Source organism: Astatotilapia calliptera, chromosome 10, assembly GCF_900246225.1.
Source record: "Astatotilapia calliptera chromosome 10, fAstCal1.2, whole genome shotgun sequence".
NCBI classification, from domain to species: Eukaryota; Metazoa; Chordata; class Actinopteri; order Cichliformes; family Cichlidae; genus Astatotilapia; species Astatotilapia calliptera.
In genome coordinates this window covers 16456515-16482981 of record NC_039311.1, presented here as the reverse complement: position 1 = coordinate 16482981, position 26467 = coordinate 16456515, and the positions used below count along the sequence as shown (strand labels likewise).

The 26467-nt window shown below is 39.8% G+C and overlaps 1 protein-coding gene across 17 annotated transcripts; it reads left to right on the top strand.

Annotated features, from left to right (window-relative positions):
• Positions 1–13: 13 nt before the first annotated feature.
• synj1 (synaptojanin 1) lies at positions 14–26467 on the top strand. 17 transcript variants are annotated; one of them, XM_026181595.1, is made up of 36 exons: positions 14–232; positions 1174–1334; positions 1544–1630; positions 2449–2716; positions 2861–3086; positions 3414–3497; positions 4289–4309; positions 6184–6245; positions 8653–8749; positions 9462–9637; positions 10072–10153; positions 10236–10388; positions 11544–11709; positions 12028–12051; positions 12562–12753; positions 13394–13478; positions 13827–13967; positions 14054–14246; positions 14329–14487; positions 14859–15015; positions 15166–15292; positions 15460–15672; positions 15757–15835; positions 16001–16166; positions 16284–16466; positions 16925–17053; positions 17244–17282; positions 17500–17538; positions 17754–17792; positions 19275–19322; positions 19996–20034; positions 20695–20747; positions 20854–21043; positions 21508–21836; positions 22129–22152; positions 22848–22909. In XM_026181595.1, the coding sequence occupies exons 2-35, from the start codon at positions 1211–1213 to the stop codon at positions 22147–22149; spliced, it is 4191 nt and encodes a 1396-aa protein (XP_026037380.1). In that variant the 5' UTR covers positions 14–232; positions 1174–1210; the 3' UTR covers positions 22150–22152; positions 22848–22909. The 17 variants fall into 17 exon arrangements, with proteins under 17 accessions (XP_026037380.1, XP_026037364.1, XP_026037362.1 ...); XM_026181579.1 differs by lacking the exon at positions 22129–22152 and having other exon boundaries at positions 22–232; positions 11553–11709; positions 22848–26467; XM_026181577.1 differs by lacking the exon at positions 22129–22152 and having other exon boundaries at positions 22–232; positions 22848–26467.

The window sequence follows — 26467 nt, the reverse complement described above, 5'->3', positions numbered from 1 at the left end:
GTCGGGTAGTTCATAACTGCATATTAGCACGAATTTAAAATATTGCACGCTTGCAAAACGTTTAATTTACATACTCCAATGCCTTTCTTGTACTAAGGCATGCGCTTTACGTTTCCTTGGCTATTACGGTAACGTGAGGTAGGCGGACGTTTGCGTCGGAATGTACCATTTTGCCAACACACCGGGAAGGATTATGTTGTGACAGCGGAGTTACAACCCGGCGGGGGAGACGGTAAGACCAGATAAATTGTGTTACTTCTACATAATTTCTTTAAAAACCGGTCGGTAGTAAGAATTGCAGAAATGTAAATTATGTTTGCGTGTAAATGTTTTACATGGCCGACTTTGTTAAATGTATATAATAGTAACAGTTTGTCACCCCGGACATGCAGATAAGTGCCACCATCAAAATATTGTAGGCTAGCGAATCATAGCTATCCCTGTGATTCATCCAGCTAACTTGGCTAGCGTTACCAGTTAGCTTTGCAGAGGTTAAAGGCAGCTACTACTACTACTACTTTCGTTTTATACTGTCATCTGTCGTTTTACTTGTCGGTCTAGGATTGCACAAAACCTAACATTTGAGCTACCTCGCTGGTGAACGTTAGCGTTTGTTCTGCCGTTGCATTACGGAGTCGTGACTGTCCAATGGATGGTATTTAAGCCCCCCCCCCGGCCTAACTGTCAAGTACCGTTATCAGTCGCAGTGCTCCTGATACTCGCAATCTTGAGTTACCTGCAGTACTAATTTTTTATATTAGTTAATTATAGGCGTGGGCCTGAGCTGCATCTGCACTTGATCTCACGTTAAGCTTCGGATTTCGCAATGCAAGTTTACCCCCTTTCCGGATTAGGGAATTTAATTATTGCCTAATTATGAGTTTAAATAGAAATTTGAAAAAAATAAATAAAAGAAACCCCGAAATCGTTAAATTCACAATAAGAGTGTTACAAAATTATGGAAACGTTTATGTCTTTACCTTTGGTTTAGTCTGTTAGCTATACAAACTGTAATAACTTTGATATTGAGCCAGACATCTTTTTAAAAAAAGTGATCAGATTTGAGGTCACCTTTCTGATGCTTTCATCGTCATTAAATTGCAGGTGTTTTATGTGAGAATATTTCTTTTCTGATCTATTGTCATTCTTTTTTTAATTTCTCTTGTTTTCCAGGTAATAACATAGGGTTTTTTTCCAGCTTGGATCAATTATGGCCTTCAGCAAGGGATATCGTATTTACCACAAGCTGGACCCACCACCTTACAGTGTCATAGTGGAAACTAGGGCCAGGGAGGAATGCCTCATGTTTGAATCAGCAGCTGTTGCTGTTCTGTGTAAGGCATCTTGTTTGATTATACTATAATAAGATATGATTTACATTCTTTTTAAGCCATTGCACCAAATAAGGAAGCTGTAAAAGCAATGCAACTAAAAGATGAGTATCCCTTATTGTGTAGTGGTGGATGTGATATATTGCAATGATTTTCAAAGGAAGGTGGTGCAATATTTTCCTTAAATTTTGTTGCCATTGTTTGTCTTCTAGCGGCAGCAGAGAAGGATGCTATTAAAAACACATATACCAAGATAGTAGATGCCTATGGAATTCTGGGTGTTCTTCGCCTAAACCTTGGTAAGACGCGAGAATGTGTTTTGCTTGTTGCTCCTAGATGGGTCCATTCCTGATTGACTGTGAACTTGCTCTGATTATTTTCACCATTGCTGCTTTCTTCTAAGCTGCTTTCTCATGTCCTCCATGTGCCCTTCAAGGCTCTTGTTATCACAACAATAAAAAAGCACTGTAAGCAATTAAAGCTGTGATTTGAGTGGCTTGCGATTTTAACCATTTTTTGTCCAGAATTTAATTTTGTAATGTTTCTGTATTTCCTTTCTTAACACTCCAGCACTGCTTCTCCTTCTTTTCTTTATAGTGGATGTAAAATACTTTTTTTTCTGTCATATATATATAATGTTACAGTTGTGGATGCTAATATTAAAATTGTGTTTTAAACAGTGAGGTCAGATTATCAAGTTCTAAACATTTGATATCCAGGAATTTGTTTTCTACTCTTGCATCTTCATGATGTCAGAAAGAGAGAATATCCTTCATATTGTGATATCAGGCACACAACTCTGGCTGTGAGCATAGCAGCCCCACCCACCTGCTGTTCAGTCTGTTTGTTTGCTAGCCCATCAAATGATAGTTGGCTTAAAGGGAATTTGTCCTTTTAAAGGAGAGTAGCTGAAATGGCTTGCTTCAGATAGTGAATGAACTGAGGAGCTTCACCCATACCCAGTATAAGATAAAGAATTATTTTGAAGTTGGAAAGATATCTTAGTAGTGTCAAAGAATAAAAAAAAAAAAAAACCCAATATGAAAACTGGAAATAAGAGAAGGGTGTGCACTAAATATGGTAATTTTTTTTTTCATATTCACATTTTTTTTCACAGGTGACTCCATGCTCCACAGTCTTGTAGTTGTGACAGGCTGTAGCTCTGTGGGCAAGGTGCAGGATTCAGAAGTTTTCAGGGTCACGCAGACAGACTTTATATCACTGAAGAATGATCCAGGAGATGAGGAACGAATTGCTGAGGTGCGAAAGGTCCTAAACTCAGGACATTTCTACTTTGCCTGGTCTTCCACTGGAGTCAGCATGGACTTGAGTCTTAATGCACATCGCAGAATCATAGAAGACACTACAGATAACCGCTTCTTTTGGTAGGAACTTAAAAGCATTACTGTTCCAACATTATAGATATGCTATAATTTATGTTTTTTCTCATTTTGTGATATGGGGAACTTTTGTGATTTGCAAAACTGCTCTCTGTGTTTACGGTTACATCTGACTTTGTGAATCACTAGGAATCAATCTCTGCATCTGCACCTAAAACATTACGGTGTAAACTGTGACGACTGGCTGCTGAGGCTGATGTGTGGGGGTGTGGAGATCAGGACCATCTATGCAGGGCACAAACAAGCCAAGGCATGCATCTTCTCACGCTTAAGCTCAGAGCGTGCTGGCACGCGATTCAATGTCCGAGGAACAAATGATGATGGACAAGTGGCCAACTTTGTGGAAACTGAGCAGGTGAAATCTGTTAAAGTTTTTGGAACCTTATACTTGCCATAAAAATGACACCGTAAAAAGCTGAGGATCAAACATGTGTTGACAGGTTGTGCTCATGCCCTATAACGACACATAGTCTGTTTTATGATTTCTGCTTTACATTACGTTTGCTTCCTGAAAATTCAGCTACAAACCACACACGAGTATACACCTATGCAGATGGATGTTTTATACAATGTGTATTTTTTGTTTAGTTTTTTTCCCATCTTACTTATTTTAGGATTTAATTTCTTTTCATAAAATGTTACATTATACACTAAACCAAATTTGTAATCTTGTTTTGAACAGGTTATTTTCCTGGATGATAAAGTCTCATCCTTCATACAGATCCGTGGGTCCATTTCTCTTTTCTGGGAACAGCCGGGAATCCAGGTAATGAAAGCTAAATGTATCCCATACAACTGTTGATTGTGGTTTTCCTATATTAAGCCACACAGTTAAAAAAAAAATGAAAGTAGGCCTGATCTTTGGGGGGGGGGGGTTGTTTTGTTTGTTTGTTTTTTAAAAAGCTGGTCATTATTATCATTGATGCTGTAGTTATAGATGAGGCTCAGTTTGGCTTGCTGGAACAGTGTGCGTGAATTAAAGAACTGATGAAACTGGCACTGGTCATTTGCAGAACAAGCCAAAAAAAGTTTTACTGTTTAAAAATGGCAGATGTGTCTGTCTAAGACAGTGTGAAGGGAATGGAGTGCATATATTTATCACACACCTTTTAACACATTTTGTTGCTGTGTTCAGAAAAAGTCCATTAAGGGTGTTTTGTTGCAACTGAATGAGAATCGGCACCCTAATAGACTGGCTGAGAACCTCCACCTGGTATAACCTTTTTGTTTGTGTTGTGTTTTTTTGGCTTTGCTGGTGCTGGTGCTTTCAGACTGCAGATATGTGTTCCCCTGTGCAATGACAAAGGATATCTGTGGAAATCAGGGAATCCCTTGATGGAATTTTCTTCCTATACTCAGTATCTGTACAGAGTAAAAATATTTTTGATATTTTGATCAGGAAGTGGAATCACATATTTAATTAGCATCACAAAGAACACAAGTGGGATTTTCTTCCCTTTATCCTGACATTGCACAGTCTGGAATATTAGATCAGATGTGGGGGAGGTTAATGACAGTGATAGTGTTTGGTAAAGGGCATTCTTCTGTTTTCCTCAGCTCCCAGACATCTTTGGTCAGGTGAGAGAACCTGATCTGAAAACATTCCCGAAGCACTTCCCTTCATTGTGTCCGCTGATATTCACCAGGCAACTGGATGAGTATTTAATTTGATAATATGGACAGAGCTTTTCAATTTTGCAGGAGCTCTTAAAAAAAGCTAAGACCAAATTAATCACCTATTCAGTCCACAAAGTCATTGGTTTGGTCAAAACACTGGGTATTGGGCTTGGGGTTGTTTTCAGACAAAACTGTAGTCCTCCTGCTTTAAAGCACTGCCTTAGATCTTCATCCCCACTAGTTGTGGCTTTTAAGCTCTCCTCCTCATACTCTCTAATATCTCCTGAGCAGGTTTTGTACATTTGGTTTATCAATGGTAAAATTTACTGATTTATTTTTTTTCTCAGTTAGTGCACATTAGACATAGATATTAATTAGTCTACAAATCATATTTGTAGTGTAGTATTAAGGCTGTAAATCATTCAAATGATTGGTTGATCCCTCTTAGTTAATTCTAAATAATTTTGAAAATGTTTACTTAATAAGTTACTGCTTTATAGATTAGTAGACGAAATGTGAAAAAACTCTTCCTGTAGTTGGTGACAAAGCTTATTTAGTTAACGTTGCATAGAACAGTAGATGCTTTTGAATTCAGAGCAAGTAAGAAAACTGATTTGACTGCAGTTATTCTGCAGGTCTAAGTTGTACAGCTGTAACCTGAATAGTTTCAGATGCCATCTCAGGAAGTTATAAAATATGCAAAGCATAGACCTGCTCAACAGTAGAGAAAGAGAGGAGTGACAAATGACAACAGCATGGAGCAAAAATGTTAGCCCTTCCACACATGCCCAGGCTCGGCCACATTGGTGCATAGAAGCAAACAAAGCAGATTAATTCTAAGCTCAACACACACTGCAGAATAAAGGGAAATATAAGATTCTTAGGGAAGTAAAAACCTTCCACAACACAATGAAAGTCAATACTGAGGTCTATTACCGAGTACTATCTCCAGAGAAACTACAGTTTTTTTAGACACAGAAAGCATCCTGAGTCACTAGCTGAAATATGAGGGAGTGTTGCTGTATTTTTTCTTGTTTTAACAAGCTGTCACAGACAGTAAGAGAAATATTTGAACACAGAGAGAATCAACTTTTGTTTATACAGGAAGTAAAACTCTGCTGACTAAGAGTCTCTTTTGCAAGAGTGTCCTGGGCCCAGATAGCCAGCCTTAAGATGCCATGTTATTTGATGGTGGGAGAAACCACAGAAAACCAACATAAGCAGAGAAAACATGTTAACTCAACACAGCAAGGGCCCTTCCTGGGTTTAAACCCAGGACTACTTGCTATGCTAACCACTGAGCCACCATGCACAAATGAGAAGAGAAGATGTAAACTCAGAGTGAGGCAGAAATTGGTAGGGATAACAAAGGAACAAGTAGAGACATGCTCTGCAGAGTCAAGAGACTTGCGTAGTACAGTCACAATGCCAATGTCTTGCAAAGCCTATCCAGGTCTACTCGTGTGGTCATGTTTGCCTATGAGACTGATGATTTGCTCAGTATCAGCATACTTTCAAAATGAGAATTAATATGAGAAAAAGAGGCTAAATGTGGGAAAATGCTGATCAATTACAATGTATCATTTATCTGCTGCTCAGTGTCTTTGTTGGAACAAATCTCCCCGTTTTGCACCTATGTTGCTCTTTTCCTAAGCAATTCTCTTTTTGGGCCCTATTAAGAGCTCGTTTCCTCATTTCAGATGTCTACACTTTCTTTCCGAAATCCATTTGTCATCATAGGGTTTTCTGGTCATCTGCAATGTGTGTGTGTTTAGAAAACAGACTTTTTTGGTATCTTTCACCAAAGAAGGACACTGTGACTTGTGTCTCTCCAGGTTGGTTCTCATCGTGTCAAACTCTCAAGGGGATTTGAGGCAAATGCGCCGGCATTTGAAAGGTAATTAAATTGTTTTGTGTGCACAGCTCTTTTTGTGTGTAGCAGTTTCCTGCAGCTTTATCTGGCCTACCACAGATAGCCACTCCTCTGAACCACAGAGGAAATGCTATATTATTCCTGTATATCTCATGTACTCGTCACAGTAGAGGAAAAACTATTAAGGTCTGTGAAGAAGACATTAATTGCAGTGTGTCCTCAGAGGTTGGTTTATTAGTAGCCCTTATTTAGCCATCAGCCTTGATAACCTGTGGTTTACATTAATCACAGGTAGTTCATTCAATTTGGAAGTCATTATTTCAATTAATGAGTGTGTGTGTGCCTGTTCTTGACAGCTATCTTTATTTGTGCCTCATTAAATACAAACATTTTTTGGTTAAATTTAAATATCAAAAAAGTGAAAAATTAAACTGCTCTCAATTTCTTAATGTCCGTCTGCTAAAAATAAATGTTTCTTTACATACGCAAATGTTTTAATAATCATTAAATAAGTTAAGATTTTTCCCAGTAAGAACAATTTGACTTTAGTCTTTATAAAATGAAACTTTTTTTTCTTTTTTCTAGAATTACGCTGTGAACTGGCTTGTTACAGCTGTAGGGTTAACAACAGAACAGAGCTGCAAGTTCCTTTGCTTTAAGCTCAATGCATTGTTGCTGAAGCATACACTCAGGTCATCAAGAACAAAAATGATGACCCGAATCTGTGGGTTACACCTTGCTAGTATGAACTCCATTCTTATCAGCCCACAGCAGCTACCCAACCAGTCTCAAAGTAGCCATGTCATTCACTGTGCATTCCAGCAGATATGTCTTACAGAGTTCTGTCAGCACTTCTTTGATTTCCAGATCTTTTGGATTCTACTCATTTTTTGTGGAGCATTTTAATGGAGTTATGAATATGAATGTATATTAGACTTTAAATCATTAGTACTGTGTAACACATTATTTGTTTTTTCCCTCTAAGTAGTTGTCAGGGCTGCTAATCTTTCTAATATCTATTCAGCTAAGGGATGATGAGTCATCCTTTGTGATATCTGGTTACCGGTAGTTTTTGTTTGCAGCCAAGAATGTCATTGTAAAAGCTTTGCTTTTACACATGTATTCTATTCCATTACCGGTAATATGACTGCAGTCAAAGCTTTTACATATCACTTTTAATTCAGCACATATCTTAACAGTGGTGTTAACAGACAAGCTATAGTAAGATTATAACCCCCTTGTAAGAAATAACCAGAAGAGAATTCCAGGCAGGCTTTAAGGTCCTGTGCAGGCTTTTGGTTGACATGGATAGAAATGTCCTTTTTCTGGATTCTACCCGCATTCATTTGTAGAGGAAATCTCATAAGAGGGGCAAGGTAGATTAAAAGGTAGGAACAGGCCTTACAAGTGACAATGGAACAAGAGAGTGCAGCTCAGAACAGCTTTGAACATTTGCTTGAACAGCTTGAGAACATTTGAGCCACATGTGGATATATAAATCTTAAGCTGTGAGGAACATTAAGATAAGAGGCCTACAGACAATATTAAGTGTCTTAGAAAGTATTAGGCCACCAGATGCTGCCAGAACAGCACCTCAGCAGTTCTCCATAACTCTCAAATATCACTGGAGGGATTGAACACCATTCTTATAAAAGAATCCCTCTTTTGGTGTTTAGTGGTGATAAAGAGCACTGTCTTTGTCTCCTATAGATGTTCAGTAGGATTCAGATCTGTCAATATCTGCAAAGCTATAACAAGTTACTCACATCAGTTTTCAGTCACAGCCTCAATTTTTCGCTGTGTAAAACAGATTGTGGTGGATTGAGCAGCTAAAAAGTTTGCTTTTCTTCACGTTAGTTTGTTGATCAGGTGCTTTGATGAAGGACTACCACGAGCTTTTTCTCAATAAAGGCTTTTCTAGTGTTTACAGGAACAGTGCTGCCGTTTTGGACACTAGGAACACGTTTTCTTTCACAATCTCAGTAACGACTCTGCCACTTTGCACTTCACAGTGTGCAAAGAGGCTCATCATTGCTGCTGCTGTTGTATTATCAGTGTTGTTGTTAAGAACTGAGGGCTGCACGAGTTTAATGTTGTCAGACTATTTATTCATACGCTGCTTCTAAATAAGTTTTTATTACAGGTCCCATTTAAGTTGCAAATGTGGGTGAAGCGCTCGCGTTTGCATCGTTTAACACAACAGTACGCCACAGAGTTGTGTGTTAAGGTTGCTACAGTGACAGGACTTTTGATGCAAACTAGGCTGTTGGTGTTTAATCATAGATGAGTCATTTGTATTTGTCTGTCCTAATTATTGTTACAAAGTATGAATTTTTTATTTTATTTTAAGTGAAATTTGTAAAGGATAAGATAAATGTGCTTAATGTCATTTTTATAAAGTGCTTACTATATCAGATTGTGTGTTTTGCAGACACTTTACTGCACTGAGGCGGTTGTATGGTAAGCAGGTGATAATCAACCTGCTTGGAAGTAAAGAAGGGGAACACATGCTCAGCAAAGCGTTTCAGGTGAGAGGTCAATACATTGTCTGTTAACAGTGATGTGCTGTGAGATATTTATCTGAGGATGACATTCCAAAATACACTAGCAGTAAGCTATGTGTGTTCAAACAGATTCTCTCTGTTGTGTCCACGTAAGCCCACGCCATAAAGGCAGGGAAAAATATTTCAAGTGGGTGGGTACTGCTGCTCAAGAAAGACTACCTCAGTTTCTTACTGTATTTTCTGGTGAATGAGTCAGTAAAGAGCATTATTCATTTGTTTCTATTTTACATATTTGCACACCATAGCATCCTCTATTTTTACCCTTTATCATAAGATCTCGAACCCTGTCTTTTTCTGTGGTCTTGTAGTTGCCCTCAAACCACACAGGAAGTTTACCTAATGAAGTATAAAGCCCCATATAGCTGCAAATGCAAAAGATGTTACATGTTTTGCAGCAGCTAGAAATGTTGGGACTTAAGGTGTCATATGTTAGGGTTAATTGCCATAAATGCTGTTGATGTCATCAGTGAGCTGAGTTTGTGTTTAAAATATATAAAATGGTTTCTGACTATGCGACCGGGATGTTCACACATTACTATGACATGCTTCAAGAATTCAGGTCAATGATTTGCAATGCAAATTAATTTGCCCTTCAGTTAAGGCAACACACCTTACATGCAAAATAGTTTTGCAATAGATTTGATTTTGAGGAAGTCTACCTGTCTCACCATTTTAGAGTCACCTGAAAGCATCAGAACATGCTTCAGCAGTGAAAATGGTGAACTTTGACTACCATCAGAATGTGAAAGGTGGAAAGGCAGACAAACTTCACAGTGTCCTCAAGCCCCAGCTCAACAAATTCATAGAAGAGTGTGGTTTCTTCTACTATTCTGGAGAAACTGGGATATTAAGGTGAGAAATTGGTGCTTGCATGCCTGCGTACCTGACCTCTTACCCCATGAGCGATCTGTAATCTACTGTATAACATTGAAGTGGATAAGTGGAAGAGGATGGATTTAAAAAAAAAAAAATTCTTGTTACTGTTAAAACACAGAATCACTTTTATTTATGCAAAAAATCAAACCCAAAACATTCCGTTGTACCTTTTAATTTTTTTTTTGTTTTTTTTAGTTGCATCTGATTATTATTTGAGTTGAAGCTTCTGTTCATGATATGTTCACAAGTCATGCAGCAATTTTAGCACTATGTAAACTAATAAGTTAAATGCCTTTAATGATACCCTGTGTAGACAGGTGTTTTATTATGCCATTGTCACCAGTGAAAGTTTTAAGTGTACATGATGGGAGGAAAAAAAGCTGCAATAACTCTTTATTGTGTGGTTTTAGGACTCAGGGAGGGACTATGAGGACCAACTGCCTGGATTGTTTGGATAGAACCAACAGTGTCCAAGCTTTTTTTGCTCTCGAGGTAAGAGTACTGCTGAGCTTGTCTGCTCCTGTAGTCTTTAAAGAGGATTTTAGTTTGACCCCTGTCACCCTCCTTTCCTCAGATGCTGCCTAAGCAGTTGGAACAAATGGGTTTGACAGAGAAACCACAGCTGGTGGCCAGGTTTCAAGAGGTTTTTAGGACCATGTGGTCCGCTAATGGTGACTCCGTCAGTAAGATCTATGCAGGCACCGGGGCCCTGGATGGCAAGGCCAAGGTACAGACTTTTACTGCAGTAAAAATGCACACGATACGCAGGTTAGCAGTAATTCACAATTGAAGCACTTCAAATAATTTTTCAATTTCCCTGCCAGCAGCCAGATTATGGCCTACCTGATAAAGCACAGCATATTCCAGCAATCTTTAATTGTTGCTTCTGGATATATGATGATGATGATGATGATGATGATGATGATGATTATTATTATTATTTTTATTACTACTACTACTACTACATAGGTCACAACTTTTAATATTTAAAGCGTGTGACCTTTTTAAATATTAAAAATCTACATTTGATATGTCTGAACTGCAGTCATGTTACTGGATAGACATGCACCGAACCAAAGATGGGTTTATTCTAGTATATAAACAGAGGGGGAAGCATAAAAAGCTGTAATTAAAAATAGGAACGATCCAATTTTAAAATGTTAGTTTTAACTTGGATATTAAAGCATAAATTACAGTTTATAATACAAGTATGGACTTAGTAAGTAATATAAATAATGGGCATGTAGTACCTGCAGTGACAGTTCTGCATGGACAGCTGATCTTCTGTGTGTAGAACTGTGTGCTTCTGTTTCTTAACTCTTGTGTGCTGTCTCTTTCGGCTGTCCTCTGGACCTCTCTACCTGTGTGGTAAGTTAACAAGATAGTTGATGTTTTGTTTTGAGCCGTCGTGGTGAATTATTGATTTCCATGTCTGGGTCAAATGAGGATGGTGATGATGATTGAGGGTTAGTTCAGACCTCTGTTTATTTCTTTGTTGTATTGCCATTGAGGGTTCCCTGTCCTAGAAAAACCTGCTGTGGACACTCCATGGAGATCTCATCACTGATTTACATAAATATGAAAAGAAAAAAATGAATGATCATCGGGCACTGTCTGATATCTTCTTGGAACCTGAAGGAATCAGTCTAGATTATCAGTGTCTGTAAATCAAACGGTCTTGCGCATCAGTCAGTGACATTTTAAAGTTCTTCTGTCACAATCTGTATTCATTTGATCTCTCTGAAGTGGTCCTCTTTTGTTCTCTCCGTTGCTGGAACGGAAAGTACAGGCTCTTCACACCAAATGAGAGCATTGTTAAAAATTAAGGTGGCTTTATGTAATTGTTTTTTGCACTGTGTGTGAATACCTGTCGTTATTGTAGGCGGGGAAGCTGAAAGATGGAGCTCGTTCTGTGACTCGGACCATCCAGAACAACTTCTTTGACAGTTCAAAGCAGGAGGCTATAGACATCCTGAGGCTAGGCTCCACACTCAACAGTGATTTGGCAGACAAAGCTCGGGCTTTGCTCACCACTTCCAGTCTTTATGGTAAATGCTGGGGGGGGTTCATTGGATTAGTGGATGTATCTTGCCTAAAATTTGGGGTGAATAGTTACATTTTAATGTTCATAATATAATTTTATTTATCTGCCATCAAGAGAAAATTATTTGCTTAGATATGTTTTCTGTATGCTCCTGTATGTTATAGCCCTGTTAGCCAAAAGCTACTGTGTCACTAAAGTGGGAAGCTTAATATTAACGTTCTTCCGGCCTGACTGACTGCTTTGCCGGTATTAACTGTTACAGCGCTGGTTAACCCACACTTCTTTCCCTTCTCTCCCTCTCTGCTTTCGCACACAATTGTAGTCACTGAACCTGTCTTACAATCAGGTATAGTAACTGGCAGACTGCTACCAGTGGATGGATCTTTTTCTACCCTGTCATAACCTCGTCCTATAATTTGTTTTACTTTTTATTTTTCATTTGTTTGAAAACCAGTGTTGGTAGTGGTTTAATTGACTATCTGTTGCATATCATCAGGCTTCTTAAACTGTAATTTTTAAAAAAGATGTTTTTAATTTTGCATTGAAATGTAACACGCCTTTAAGTGGAATTTTACAGACAGCAGTGAACCATTACCAAGGTTGATTATGTGAACCTTTTGTTGTATTTCAGCACAAGCTCTGATTTGCATCCTTTTCTCCCATGCCCCATGTTTTATGACATTGTTGTGGTTTTCATTCATAGTATATGAATACCACCTTTCCATTGGTTTTGTTGCTTTTGGTTAGCGTTTCCCATTCTAGTTTTGTTACCCTGAGTGCAGCCGTCCATATATACATAAACTTACTAAACTAACTGTAGAATTACATTTTAATTCAAATCCTTTCCCTTCTGCAGCATCTCCAAGAGTATTGTTGGGAATGTGTCAGAACTACCATAAATACACAAGGCCCAAGCAGATTCGTGTTTGCATCGGTACCTGGAATGTCAATGGGGGTAAACAGTTTCGAAGCATTGCTTTCCGCAACCAGACGCTCAACGACTGGCTGCTGGATGCTCCAAAGAATGCAGGACATCCTGAGTTCCAGGGTATGTCAGTGTTTTGGACTTTTTGTATATATAATCTACAGATATATATTTATATATCTTTTGATTTATTGGGTAAGAGAAATATTTGGGTGGGGTTTTTTTTTTTTTGTTTTGTTTGTTTGTTTTCTGACAGTTTGCACATTTTTTCCCTTAGATGGGAAGAATTCTCATGTCTATACTAAATATGAAAAGTTACTGCTTATATAAGTTCACGAAACTGAGATACCAATTGGAATGGCAAAATAAGTTTGATGTCACATCTAAATCTGATCATTTAACGTTTAGAAAGTACAATAAATTGTAATTAATGCTTCTAGAAAAGGTGGATTGTTATGAATACATTTTCATGCTCCTTTTCTGGTACTTAATGGTATAAATGTTAAGATGCTGATATTTTCTGACTAACTTGTACAGTTATATACTTGCTTGCTGTCCTTTATCCGAACCCTGTAGGTACAGTATAGTTAATCACTTTTGCTGTTCCTACAGTAATTATGCAATACTATGCCAACATAATTTTTATTAGTTAAAATTGAAATAATGCACGTGTAGTTAAAAGACATTTATTGAAATCTAGAAACTACCTCCATATTCTTATGATGGAATATATCAAGGTATTATATTTTTGTCCTTTTTACAGACAGCAGAACAAACCCCATAGATATCTTTGCCATCGGTTTCGAGGAAATGGTTGAACTGAATGCGGGAAACATTGTCAGTGCCAGGTATGTGTGCAAGATCGTGATCTAAGATTAAAGAACTTTGTCTCGTAGTTATTACAACAACACTAGAGCTTCTTTTTTTTCCTTTAAAAAACTGAAGATAAGAAATATAAGCTTCAACGATACACTGATTGCTTTAAAAGTGAAAAATAAAGTAGAAAAAAAAGTTGTTTCCAGCAATGGCTGCGGATTTACAGTTTTGAGTTTGCTAAAACTTGCTCAGGTCATTAGACAATGCCAGAACTATGACATGAACTGCTTTGAGGGTTTTCTAACAGTTAGACAGTTAACATGATAATTTGGTTAACTTTATCATCTGCACTGTAATGCCTCATTTTGTTCCTGTCTCAGTACTACCAACCAGAAGCTGTGGGCTGCTGAGCTCCAAAAAAATATCTCACGGGACCACAAGTATGTGCTGCTTGCCTCAGAGCAGCTGGTGGGAGTGTGTCTTTTTGTTTTCATCCGCCCACAGCATGCACCATTTATCAGGTATAAGCTGCACAGAAACCACATTAGTAGTTATATAATTAGGGGTGTATGGTAGTAGATGTAATCTGATATACGTTGTGTTCCAGGGATGTAGCTGTTGATACTGTAAAAACTGGAATGGGTGGCGCCACAGGTAATAAAGGAGGTGTGGCAATCCGCCTGTTGTTCCATACCACCAGCATCTGCTTCGTCTGCTCCCACTTTGCTGCCGGCCAATCACAGGTCAAAGAGAGGAATGACGACTACAATGAGATCACACGCAGACTCAGTTTCCCCATGGTAATAACCATAACATTATTAAGTCAAGAAAACACCCTGTTGTCTAAGTTAAATGCTTAATAACAGAAATCTTACCCTCCAGGGCCGTCTGCTGTATTCACATGATTATGTGTTCTGGTGTGGAGACTTTAACTATCGTATAAGTCTGCCTAATGAGGAAGTAAAAGATCTCATCAAGCAGCAGAACTGGGATGCCTTGACAGCAGGGGACCAGTTGTTGGACCAGAAGAATGCCGGTTTGGTAAAGCCTACAGCACACATGCATAATTATGCAGATGTTATACTTTACGCATCCATGTTTGAGTGTCTGCTAATTTGTGGGACTGAGCCTGGACATCTGCTAACAATGTGATGATACCAGCAGAGCAGTATTTTTCACTGTTTCAATATATATTGCAATATGTCAGATTTACATAAATAATTTATGTTGTGATTTTTATGATATCAAACTTTTGGTTTGTAAAAAAAAAAAAAAAAAATTGAGTGTTCTGTGTTGTAATGTTAATTATATGAAATGACTGTATAGTATGGTCTCTTACTTCATGTAAATGTACTTTGGATTACAAAAAAGATCCTGTGATGAAGATATTAATCTAAAAATGTCTTCCACAGGTCTTTCGAGGTTTTATTGAGGGAAAATTAGATTTTGCCCCCACCTATAAGTATGACCTCTTCTCAGAAGACTATGACACCAGTGAGAAGTGCCGCACGCCCGCCTGGACTGACCGTATACTTTGGAAGAGGAGAAAGTGGAACTTTGACAAAACAGGTTAGATGCAAAGTCAGTGTGTATAACCTATCTAAACCAAATTATTTTTCCCTTTTATTACAGATCTCTAAAGCAACACAGGAAAAATAGAAATAGGAGCTCAGGATATGCTTGCATTGATATATATTTGTGTTTGTGTATTTTTTACAGCCCAGGAGATGAATATAGTAGCAGCAGCTTCTTCATCTAGAGATAGTGATGATGATGTAGAACAAACCTGGAGCCCTGGCACTTTAAAGTACTATGGAAGGGCTGAGCTGAAGACCTCAGACCACAGGTAACTCACAGCATGCATAAAAGTGTGAAGGTTTAGATTAAACTTTGTAAAGTTAAACTATCTCATCACATAGATTAGAAACAGAGGTGGTTAAAATGTGGCATTTTTTTGTAAATCAAGTGCCGCTATCATTGGAGTGACCTGCGTTCCCTTGTATCTATCTGTAGGCCTGTGGTGGCAGTGATAGATGTGGACATCCTAGAAGTGGACCCAGAGGCTCGGCATCAGGTCTACAAGGATGTCATTGCCCGGCAGGGGCCTCCAGATGGGACCATTCTGGTGTCACTCTGCTCCTCCGGGCCTGACGACTACTTTGATGATGCACTCATAGACGAGCTGCTGGAAAAGTTTGCTAATTTTGGAGAAGTTATCCTCATTAGGTGAGCCTGATATCTTAATACAAAGAGGCAGGCATATCACCTTCAGATGGTTAGTGTGTATTGACAGTGGCCTTGTTTGGACAGGTTCGTTGAGGAGAAGATGTGGGTGACTTTCTTGGAAGGGTACTCTGCTCTAGCTGCTCTGTCTCTCAGTGCTTCCACTGTAAGTCTTCACAAGTATAAAATTATTCCAAAGCTAAAAGACAAAACCTTTAAAATCACTATTAAACTCTCATATAAATGTCTATCAACCCTTTTTTGTCGGTGGCGTATGTGGTAACTACTCTCTTTATTCTGCCTTGCCTGTATCACCTGGTTTACATTTAAGGTCCTTGGCAAGGTGATCGATATCCGTCTGAAGAGTCCAGGCTGGATCAAGAGTCTGGAGGAAGAGATGAGTGTGGAGAGGATCTGTGGAAGCATTCCCACATCTGCCAGCTCCACCCTGCTTGCTGAAGATACAGACGTGGGTGATGATGATTACGACATGGAAGGTGAAGAATGGCTGCCAAGCAATCCCAGTCCTTACCCTGAAAAATGTGCACTATAAATGATGGCTGTAGGGCACTGTTTCCAGTTATTAATTCATGCCCTCTTGTGTCCCGTACCAGGTGATGTGGACGAGGAGGTTGAGGAGATCCTTCCTCAGCACCTGCAGCCTGGAGCAGGGACTGGCCCTGGATCTTCCCCTCTCCCTTCTCCCAGAAGTAGCCCCTGTCCCTCCCCCACCCATGGAGAACCTGCTGCACCCAGCAGACCTAGCCGTGGAGCACAGCCCTCCCGACCATCGCAAGGTAAATACGGCACTTAGTAAAGAAGTGCTTTCATGGCGGTCTGTGTCTGCTGGAATGTAAACTGTAATTTTGTTGTTTGTAATGTGTGGGAGTAGATTGAAGTCCATTGTAACTGAGGAAGGAATATCAGGGAATGTTATACGTGATGATGTAATTTATGTTTAGTGTTGGCAGATGATGTGTATATTACAGTAAACTACTTGTTTTCTTTTTGAGAGATGTTTAAGTGACATTTTTAACATAATCTTTTCTTAAGTCCAAACTAAACAGATGCTTTGTTAGATCAAGAAATTGTATAAAAACCGTTGGGGAAAATGTGCATGTTTTCACAATGTCTCTAAACTGGGCAGGAATACATTTTCTCGACCCATTTGGAAATGTGGAAAAATGTCACTTAATCTACTTACTTTTTTTAAATAAATAAATTTACCTCTTACATATATATCTTTTCCTCACAGGGCCTCCTGTTGACTTCCAGCCTGGTGCCCCCACAGCTCAAGGCCTGGAGCCCAAACGTCCACCTCCTCCTCGCCCCAACGCCCCCCCTGCCAGACCAGCACCTCCACAACGCCCACCACCACCTTCAGGTAGAGTAAATTCTGGAGTCATGCATACATTTCATTGAAGCCTGATTTTTAAGAACAGATAAGCAGGCAACCTTAGAGAAAATAGATGTCACTTTTAAGTGGAAGTTTGTAGATTTGATTTTTCTGGCTGGTATTGCATTGTGGAGTTTAACATTTTCACTTTCTCCCACGCTTTGCCTTATTTCTGAAGGAGGCATGAGCCCTCTGCCAGTTAGAAGGCACTCTGGAGGTAAAGTGATTGCTGTGCAGTTAAATGCTTAGGTTGCTTAAGCATTCCATGCAGTAGGCACTGTTTTATATGCCAGCTATACATCGATAAGCAGCTAAAAATTAACATTAATTAGAAGTTTGGATATATTTTTTTAAATTATTCTGCCTGGTTTTGTGACATATAGGCAGATAATAACATTTTCACCTTTTTTCCATGCTTTGCCTGATATCTGAAGGAGGCATGAGCCCTCTGCCAGATAGAAGGAGCTCTGGAGGTAAAGTGATTGCTATGTAGTTAAATGCTTACATTACGTAAGCGTTTGCTTTTAGCAAGTGCTGTTTTCCATTAGAGCTATGCGGAGAAAATTTGTTAAATAAATCTTTAATTTGAATTGGGATTTGTAGTTTAATTTTTTTCCCCGGTATTGTATGGCATGTAGGCAGATGCTAACATTTTCACTTTCCCGCATGCTTTGCCTTATTTCTAAAGGAGGCGTGAGCCCTGAGCCAATTAGAAGGCACTCTGGAGGTAAAGTGATTGCTGTGCAGTTGATGTGTGTAAGCACTGGATGTAGCAGATGCTGTTTTTCATTTGAATTGCACGCAGACAGGAGCAATGAATCGGTGCTGATTTGGGAACATTTAGTCTGTGTGTGTGCTGTAAAACAAGAATATGCTATGAGATTTCAGATTAATGTAAATATTGAATATTGTCATCATTTTGCTTCTAGAGTTTAATTACAAACAAGCTTTGTAGGAATAACATATTACAAAAAGCTTATTAATAATTACTGGCCATACATGCTCAGCTGTCATAGAGATGCTCTTGAGCAAATAACACCAGATATATAACTTAACATTATATAGTCTGAATTTTTTTTAATTTTGCTGAGAGCTGCTCAGACTTAAATGCATTTTTTTTTTAAATTGGCTTATAGTTAAGTTTAATTTACACACAATATTTTTCTCCCAAATGTATGGGTTTTTTTTGCTGAAACACTAATGCAACATATACCTGAACCTTAATGAATGCACACACATCTGGATGGACTGTGGATTTAGCTGGAGCTTTTCAGCTGGGGTGTCATGAAAACTTGAAATGAGATATTTGGATCTGTTTGGTTTACAGGGAGCAGCTACAAAATTAACTGTGTTTATGAAGTTTGTCAGTTGAAATGTGCTGAAGACCACTTAGGTCAAGTTTAAATGTGCATCCTCCCAGTACTCTCCATAGTGTGTGTGTGTGTGTGTGTGTGTGTGTGTGTGTGTGTGTGTGTGTGTGTGTGTGTGTGTGTGTGTGTTTTTTATTGGTTTGTTCTTTGTAGTTGATACAAATCAGGGATGTCAAGCTCATTTTACATTGCAGTCCACATGCAACCTATTTAGATCCGATATGGGTCAGACCGGTGAAACCAGTGATTTATGTCAGCATAAAGAAGTTTTATTTTCAACATTTTGTCTCAGTTTTGCTACGTTATAATGAAATGCTGGTGTGGTAAGTGAAAGAAATCTGTCCGTATGAATCTTTGGGCGTAAATTCTGAAAAGTAAATGTGTAACATTACTAATTATAATTTATTATGTTGATGTGTTGTGAATGGCCATGGTGGCGGTCTTCATCAGTAAGAAAAGCAGTGAAACTTTTTAAAACGTGGTTAAAAGATAAAAATGTATGACGTCCTTCACAGGTTAGAGTCTTGGCAGGCCAGTTATGGCCCCAAGACCTTATGTTTGATACCCCTGATATAAATTCTTATATAGTCATTAGTGTCTCCCCCTCTGTACTCCCTCTGTGAGTCCTGCAGTATTCTTAGTGTTTTAGACATTGGTTACTCTTTCTTGTATTTATTCGATTTCTGAGTAGTATGTAATATACATATATATACATAGTAGACATTGTCATGATGTTTCAACAACACCAAAACTTAGTAATTTTGGTTTTAATAAATTGGTTATCATGTGTCCTTCTGTGCTTTATTTTCAAAACATCGTTTTCCCTCTTTGACTTTAAGACTGTGTCCAGTTTCCCAAACCACGGCTTGGTAGGAGGGCCAGTCAAGGTAACCAGAGAGGAGTTGTTTTTAGATCCCTGTATTTTTGCGCCCGGTCATCAATGTGAATTAGACTTTTTTATGACATTGATGATTTACAGATGTTTTACTCTGAGTCTTCTTTTTAATCTTGTGTGTGCGTGTTTGAGAAAGAGAGATGTGTTGCAGGTTAGGTTATATTTCTTCCTTCCCATTTAATATTCACTGGCAGTACACGACATCCACCAGAGGTCATTGGGTTCTAGAAATATATTTTACAACTGTATAAAAAGTTGGACAATGAAAATAAATCAGGGGTCATGAGTTCCATACTTTGTTAAAAACCATTTGCACATACTGATGAAAAGGATACCTGACAAGTGTGTCTTTTGTCATTACGGACTAAACGAGTAGTTGTCTGATTGTTGTCGTCAAACCTGGGGAGATGATGTGAGTTGAAGGGAAATCTCTTGGTCTTTGAGGTGGTCTTTAATTCAGTTTGGCTAATCCCTTTTGATTAGTTGGAGGTGGCAGGTGGGTGTTCACAGCATCACATGCTTCACTGCACTGCTGCATTATTGCCAGCATATGCTTTTGCTACTGCTTTTTATACCGTACTATCCTTGGGGGCACGTATATCCCATCAGTACTATTCCAGTTTGTGTATAACAAAATGTGGTTTGGTTTCCTTTGTGCTGCAAAGGACAAAAAAGCCCTGCTCTTCCTCGGCCAGATGCTGCAGGTGAGTGCCTGATAGCATGCAAAGCTTCACTGAGCATCCATATACTATTAAAGACAAGGGAGCTTATCTTTGTGTTGTGTTTTACTTGGGTATGTGTTAATACCCTGATACAAAATACGCCTGTCCTGGGCTGGAGGATAGGGTTTGGATTAATAGCCTATTGGTGACCTGACTCATTTGTATGGTGACTCTGGTTAGCTAAATCTCTCTGTTACATTAAGGGTGCGTGTGGTTGGCAGGGGTGACTGTATAGTTAACGGAGTTAGTTAGACAGAGACAGACATCCAAGTGGCGTGAGAAAATGTTTGCAGGCTCTGAGAGGAGCTCAAGAAGAGAATAGTGAAAGATGAGGAGTATGCTTTCTCTGTGGTAAGCAGTTGGCTCACAGAACAAGGCCTGCCTCTCTCCCAGACCTCCTGCAGCTCAGGAATGACTGAGTCATCATTAATTATGAAGTCAGCCACAGGGAATTTGGTCTGTCATAGGTTCAGGTCAGTTTGCAGTCTGTTCGAATGATATTTAGTGCCGCTTTAAAATTTTCTTTAACTTGAACTTATTAATCTTAAAAGTCCCTGTTCTGTGAATCTCAACCTACAGGGCACACCCTGCATGGTCAGTATTGTTTGGAACAAATTATCTTACAGTTTGTTTGTCTCTCAGGTCGAGGGCAGACAGCAGCAGGAGCACCTGGACCAGGAGGTGCTTCCAGACCAGTGAGTTTAATACTTAAGATTTATCATCATTCTTTCTTTTTTTTCTTCTTTTTTAAATTTTGCCCACCTCCTAATTTCTATTCACTTTTCTTTCTTCACCCTTCAGAATATCCCTCCTCGAGCTGGGGTAATCAGTGTGACACCTCAGTCTCGCCCACCACCTCCATCTCACCCTGGAGCACCAAGGCCCATTCCAGAGGTGCATCCCGGGGCCCCTCACCCTATTTCAGATACCCACCCTGGAGCCCCACGACCTGTGCCCAGTGCCCAGACCAAACCAGCTGACCTGCCTCTGGGTAAAGAAATACGTTTTCATAGAGGTTAATGAATTGTATTATCGATAGTGGGGCATTGCTGAGATATTCCAATGTGAAAACTGTCGCCAAAATCGTTCTTCAAACTAAAACAGCTTCTGGTGTGTTTAATAAATTGCCATTTTGATTAAAGAACAAGATGAATTGGTGAAATCCACCTACCACTGTTTGTTTCTGTAAGGATCAAAAGTCTTAGAGGGGCAGGTTCCTTTTGCGAGCCAGTCAGGACATGTTAGGCTCAAAGGAAGGACAGCTAAAAGAGACGGGAGCTAAAACAGCCCATCTCAGACAGAGGCTACATTTAGAGGGGTTCAAATGGCCAGTTAATTTAATTATACACAGAAAAAAATAAACCTGGAAATTTGATTAATAAGTCTTTTGTTGTCACACAGCAACTTTAACCCTTAACTGTTTTCTGTTTCCTCACTCTTGCCTCACTTCTTCAGGTCCTCAACCCTCAGGAGCACCTCCTGCAGCTCCACCTGCAGTGAAGCCCCAGGTTTCATCACCCATGCAGCCTCCCATGCAGCCTCAGCCAGCTGCCCCTCCAGCTCAGTCTCAGCTTCCACCTCCAATGCAGCCCACACTTCCAGCTCCTCTCCAGCCACAGCCAGCGCCAGCCCCTAAAGCAGCAGGTCCTTCTGCTGCACCTGCTGCTGCCGCCCCCGCCGGGCCTCAGCCGAGTTTAGCCTCTCCTAAACCCCCACCACGTTCCCGCTCCTCTCATGCTCTGCCGCCTGACGCTGCCAAGTCTGAGACTGCCCCAGCTGCACAGGTAGTTGCCAACTTTCTTTTCATTTAATTATTGGAAGTAGTGAACACACACTTATTTAATTAGTACAGTGAGATTATTTTTCCAGATTGCTGTTTGGGTTCGCTTTGACAGATTTTGAACTCCGGTTAATTAAATAAGATGTTGTACACCTACTTATGAAACTGCTGTGGGTTAAAGACTACAAAAATAGAAAAAGATCTTTTTCTGCTTCCTTTTCTGTCAGATGAGCTGAGTGTTCTTTGTCTTTCTTTCTGCTTTACTCTTTCTGATACATTTGTCTCTTTTTCACAAGCTGGAGAAGCCCTCAGGGTGAAAGGTACTTGATATTAAGCCACCTTTTTGTCTCATCCTCCATAGCACAGTCCTGATGTTAAAACCTTTCATACATTAAACCCAGTAACTTCCCTTTTTCTTATTTTGTAATCGATTTTATCTTTAATGCCAAACCTGAATGTTTTGCTCTCCTATAAGGCCTTGCATATTTTTTGTGTTTGTGTGTTAGGCTCATAAAGCGGAGCGTCATTTGTTTTTACTTCTTTTGTCCGTCAACATATCAAACCATAAAAGATTTGAGAAGGATGGGAAAATAAGAAAAACAGATGAAAATGTGATGCTTGCTGTTATCCATTTCCTGTCACTTGTCCTTTCATATGGGTTCACTGTGCTGCAGATGTTGAGTGAGCTCATATCCAATGACATCAGAATTTATTTTGACATTTCCTTTGATTTGTTTTATTTTAACCATTTTTTGTAGTCGTGCGTGCGTGCGTGCGTGTCACACCATTTATGGGTGGGGAAACAAGTTGGAGGGGGAAAAAAAGCTTTGGCAATGTTGTGTTATGAATGTCATTCAAGTCAAGTTTGTTTACAAGGAATAACCAAGGGGTCAACATTTGTTTCAAAATATATGGTTCATTTGATAGTTAAGTACTCCAGTCATAATTGTGCGTGGTTCATATCTTCACAGTGCATTTGTTGTTGAAGCATTTTCTTTGTTTTGTCCTTTCTTAGACAAACGGACTGAATGGGATTCAAGGAGAAGCACAATGGAAGCCCGACCCCTTTGACACACTTACATCTGATTTCTTGCCCTCCTCATCCTCTTGGCACACCACCCAGTCACTGACCAGAGGATCCTCCCGGCGTACGCCAACTGTCTTTTCCTCCACCACTCTCCCATCATCCTTCTCCCACCAGTCCTCCACTCTAGCAGATTTGCAAGCCTTTGATTCATCCTCCTCTTCTTCACTCTCCACCCCGTCACCATTTGCCTCGACGCTGCTCCCTCCTCCTCCGGTCCCGTCTCGCAGTCGCTCTCAGGAGACGCTACGCGCCTCCCCCAACCCTTTCTCAGCTGACCCACTTCCTGCCCGACCTAGCAGCACCAACCCCTTCACTGGCCCACTGGTGCAGCAGCAGCAGCGGCGCCCGCTCACACCTGACTTCACTTTTCAGCTTTCGCCTCCAACAGCAAACCTTCAGAGAACTGTGTCTCTTACTCCACCACTGATACCCACCCCAGCTCAAACAGGAGCTCCTGCAGCTGTACCCACCACCCAACTCCAAAAGACCATGTCTCTGTTTGGACCATCATCCAGTCTTAATCCTGCTCCTGCTTCTTTACTCCCTCTTGCCCTTAACCCATCTCCTCCTCCCACTTTACCCATGGTGGCACCCTCATCTCTTCCACCTGCCGTTGCGCCTCGACACCAGCCACCTGGCCCAGTAGCAAAGCAAGCTAAGCAATGGGTCACTTTCGATGATGATTTTCAACCTCCAAGCAAAACTTCACAAAACCCAGTCTTTCCTTCCAGTTCCCTCGTGCCCCAAACTCAGATGCAGCCTTCCAGCTCTGTGTTTAATTTAGAACCAGAGTGGTTATCTTCCATGCCTGCAGCAATCCCGACCCTCTCTCCTCCCATCCCAAATAGAACTGCAACCAGTAACCCAAAGCTCCCAGAGGGACCCACTGACAACGGCTTATTCCCCAGGGATTCAATGGAAAGATAGAATCACAGTTCATATGTAAAGGGCATATCCAGATATGTATAGATCTATGATAAATGTGTATATGTGTGTATGTACAAAAGAGACAGTATTTAAGAAGTATAGACCAATTCCCTTCTGAATTACAGGAAAGGCTTTGTATCTCAAGCAGTACGATGAGAAGAGTATGAGCCCAAAAGTGTGTTGTTGACTTTACGTTCCCGGATATTAACACTTATTTTACTAAGAATCATTCTGACCGTTATTTTTTATTCATGGCAGCAAACATGTGCCTGTGTCTACAGTATGTTAATCAAAGTATATCTATACGCACAAATCATTTGTGTATTCACTTGTGCAATATCAAAATATTCCTTGGCCGTGCACCACGCTGCACTTGCCTGCGAAGTTTTACCTAAATCTGTGTAACTTTTAAAATTGCACACCACGGTTCATATCCTTCATTTTGAATGAGCTCCTCGCCGGAGTTGATGCTAATCTACTTTTCACAGTATCGTCACAGAAGGTTATGCACTGCAGGTTTACATTTGCCCCGATGTTTGCTGCTGTCCGCAGCAGTTTTCTTTGATTTGCAAATATAGTTAATTGTACGTTTTATTTCTGTTCTTTTGTATGTGAGATAAAAAATTATAGCATTACATGGTATGCTTGCTTTTATCATGAATGTACTTTATTTTGCACTGGAGGTTGTCATCACCTCCTTGCTAAAGCCACAGTGTGGAAAAAGACAGCACAGGTCAGTTAATGTGACTGCTCACCCAGGGAGCCATGCTCTTTAATATCATCTCATCCAGCGGATAGAAATGCATTTTGTTTTCTCTCTGTTCATTCAGGTTTCTTACGCTTAGCTGAACATATTCTGTAGCCCTCTATCAAAACCTATACATAGAAGTTATGTATAAATGTGTGTTTCCAGTATGGAAAATAATTGGGGGGGGGTGTGTGTGTGTGTGTGTGTGTGTGTGTGTGTGTGTGTGTGTGTGTGTGTGTTGACCAGTGTCAGTGGTTTGCATAGAGTAACTGAAATGCACTGCGTGTGCGCTCCTGGCTGTTGAGCCTGAAGACTGAGTGAGCATAAGAGGGCTTTTTTTTTGTTGTTGTTGTTATTTTGATCCTTCTTGATTCATCCAAAGCATCACACTAAACTATTAAAGAATGTGGTGTGTGTGTGTGTTACAGTACAAAGAGGATGTGATCTGTGTTCATGGCAGCAAGCACATGCCATGCATCAACAAGAGGGCACTTTTTTTTCCCACTTTAGTCTTTGTTTAAAATGCTTCTTATTTCTAATAGAACTTATTCTGAATAATCGTAATGTTACTGTGGTGAGAAGTGATGTGTTTGAAGTGCATAATCGTCTCTTATCGTGTTTGACAGTGTTTGTATTTGGATGTGAGTGCGTGTACAGACTTAAGAGTGGAATACCGGAGCTTTTCCCTTTTGAGTATAAGCGGTGTATTTCCTTACAGGCTCTGCACTAACAGCTACTGTATTCACTTTTTCCTGGCTGCAGCTGTGTATGTATTCCCTCAGCCTGCCAGAGGCTACACCCAGGCTGTTACGCAGCAATGTTAACAATACAAGACAGGACTGTTTCGTGGGGGGGGGGGGTCTCATGCCACTCTCCATCTAAATAAGAATGCCTCTGTACAATTGAGTACTCTGAGTACCATCTTGACTGACTTCATTAGACTGAACTACACACTCTGCTCAGACCCAGATGCGTCAGCAGAACACATTTCCAGTGTGGCCCACATTCCAGACAGAAGTTTGATTTGAGTGTTGGGTGTCAAAATCTCAGCTTTTTCTGATCCACATGTGATATCTATCCCTTGGTTGTTTGAGGGTGTTTTATGACTGAGCCTCACTGATATCGTAACCATTCTTCAGGTGTGTGTGTGTGTGTGTGTGTGTTGTCAGAGGTGATGTGTCAGTATTTTGTCCTGTACTACCTACTTCACTTTTTCACTGCTGTTAGTCAGCGTTAACGTTGACGGTGATGATAAGCAATAGATTTGCAGAAGGATGAGCAACAGGTACCATGCCTCGACACATGCCATTTCCCCCAGCCTTCAGGAATTATGTTATTTGAAAAGCATTACAGTGGTTCATGAAAGATGAACATCAGATTTAAGAACGCGCCACCTGACTAATGCTTCTGCTTTCTGTTTAAACACTTGTAAAATACGCAAAGATAATCTTCATTCACTGCAATGAAGGCAGTAGCTCTCTATGTAAGCAAGTGTATCGGCTGCCTCTGCTTACATGTAAGTGTCATCTCTAAAATGCATCTGTGTTATTCAAAGTGTGCAGTAGATACTGTATCTGCATTAACAGTAGGTGACTAGCCAGCGCTTTGTGTCATGTCACAGTTCGAGATGACATTTTATAGGAAATAAAATGCTCCTTTTGTGAGGTTGGTGTCCCTTTTTATGGCTATAATCCATAGTAACTAAGAGTCTGTGTTGTGGAACATATTCTGTATGTATTAAAGTGAAAACTTGGAGCTGTAATTCACATTAATATCCAATGTTCCATAATTTATGTGCACAGCAGACAGCACATTTATGTATGAAGCAGTTTATGTTGTATGTATGCAAAAAATAAATAAATGTATGTTGACA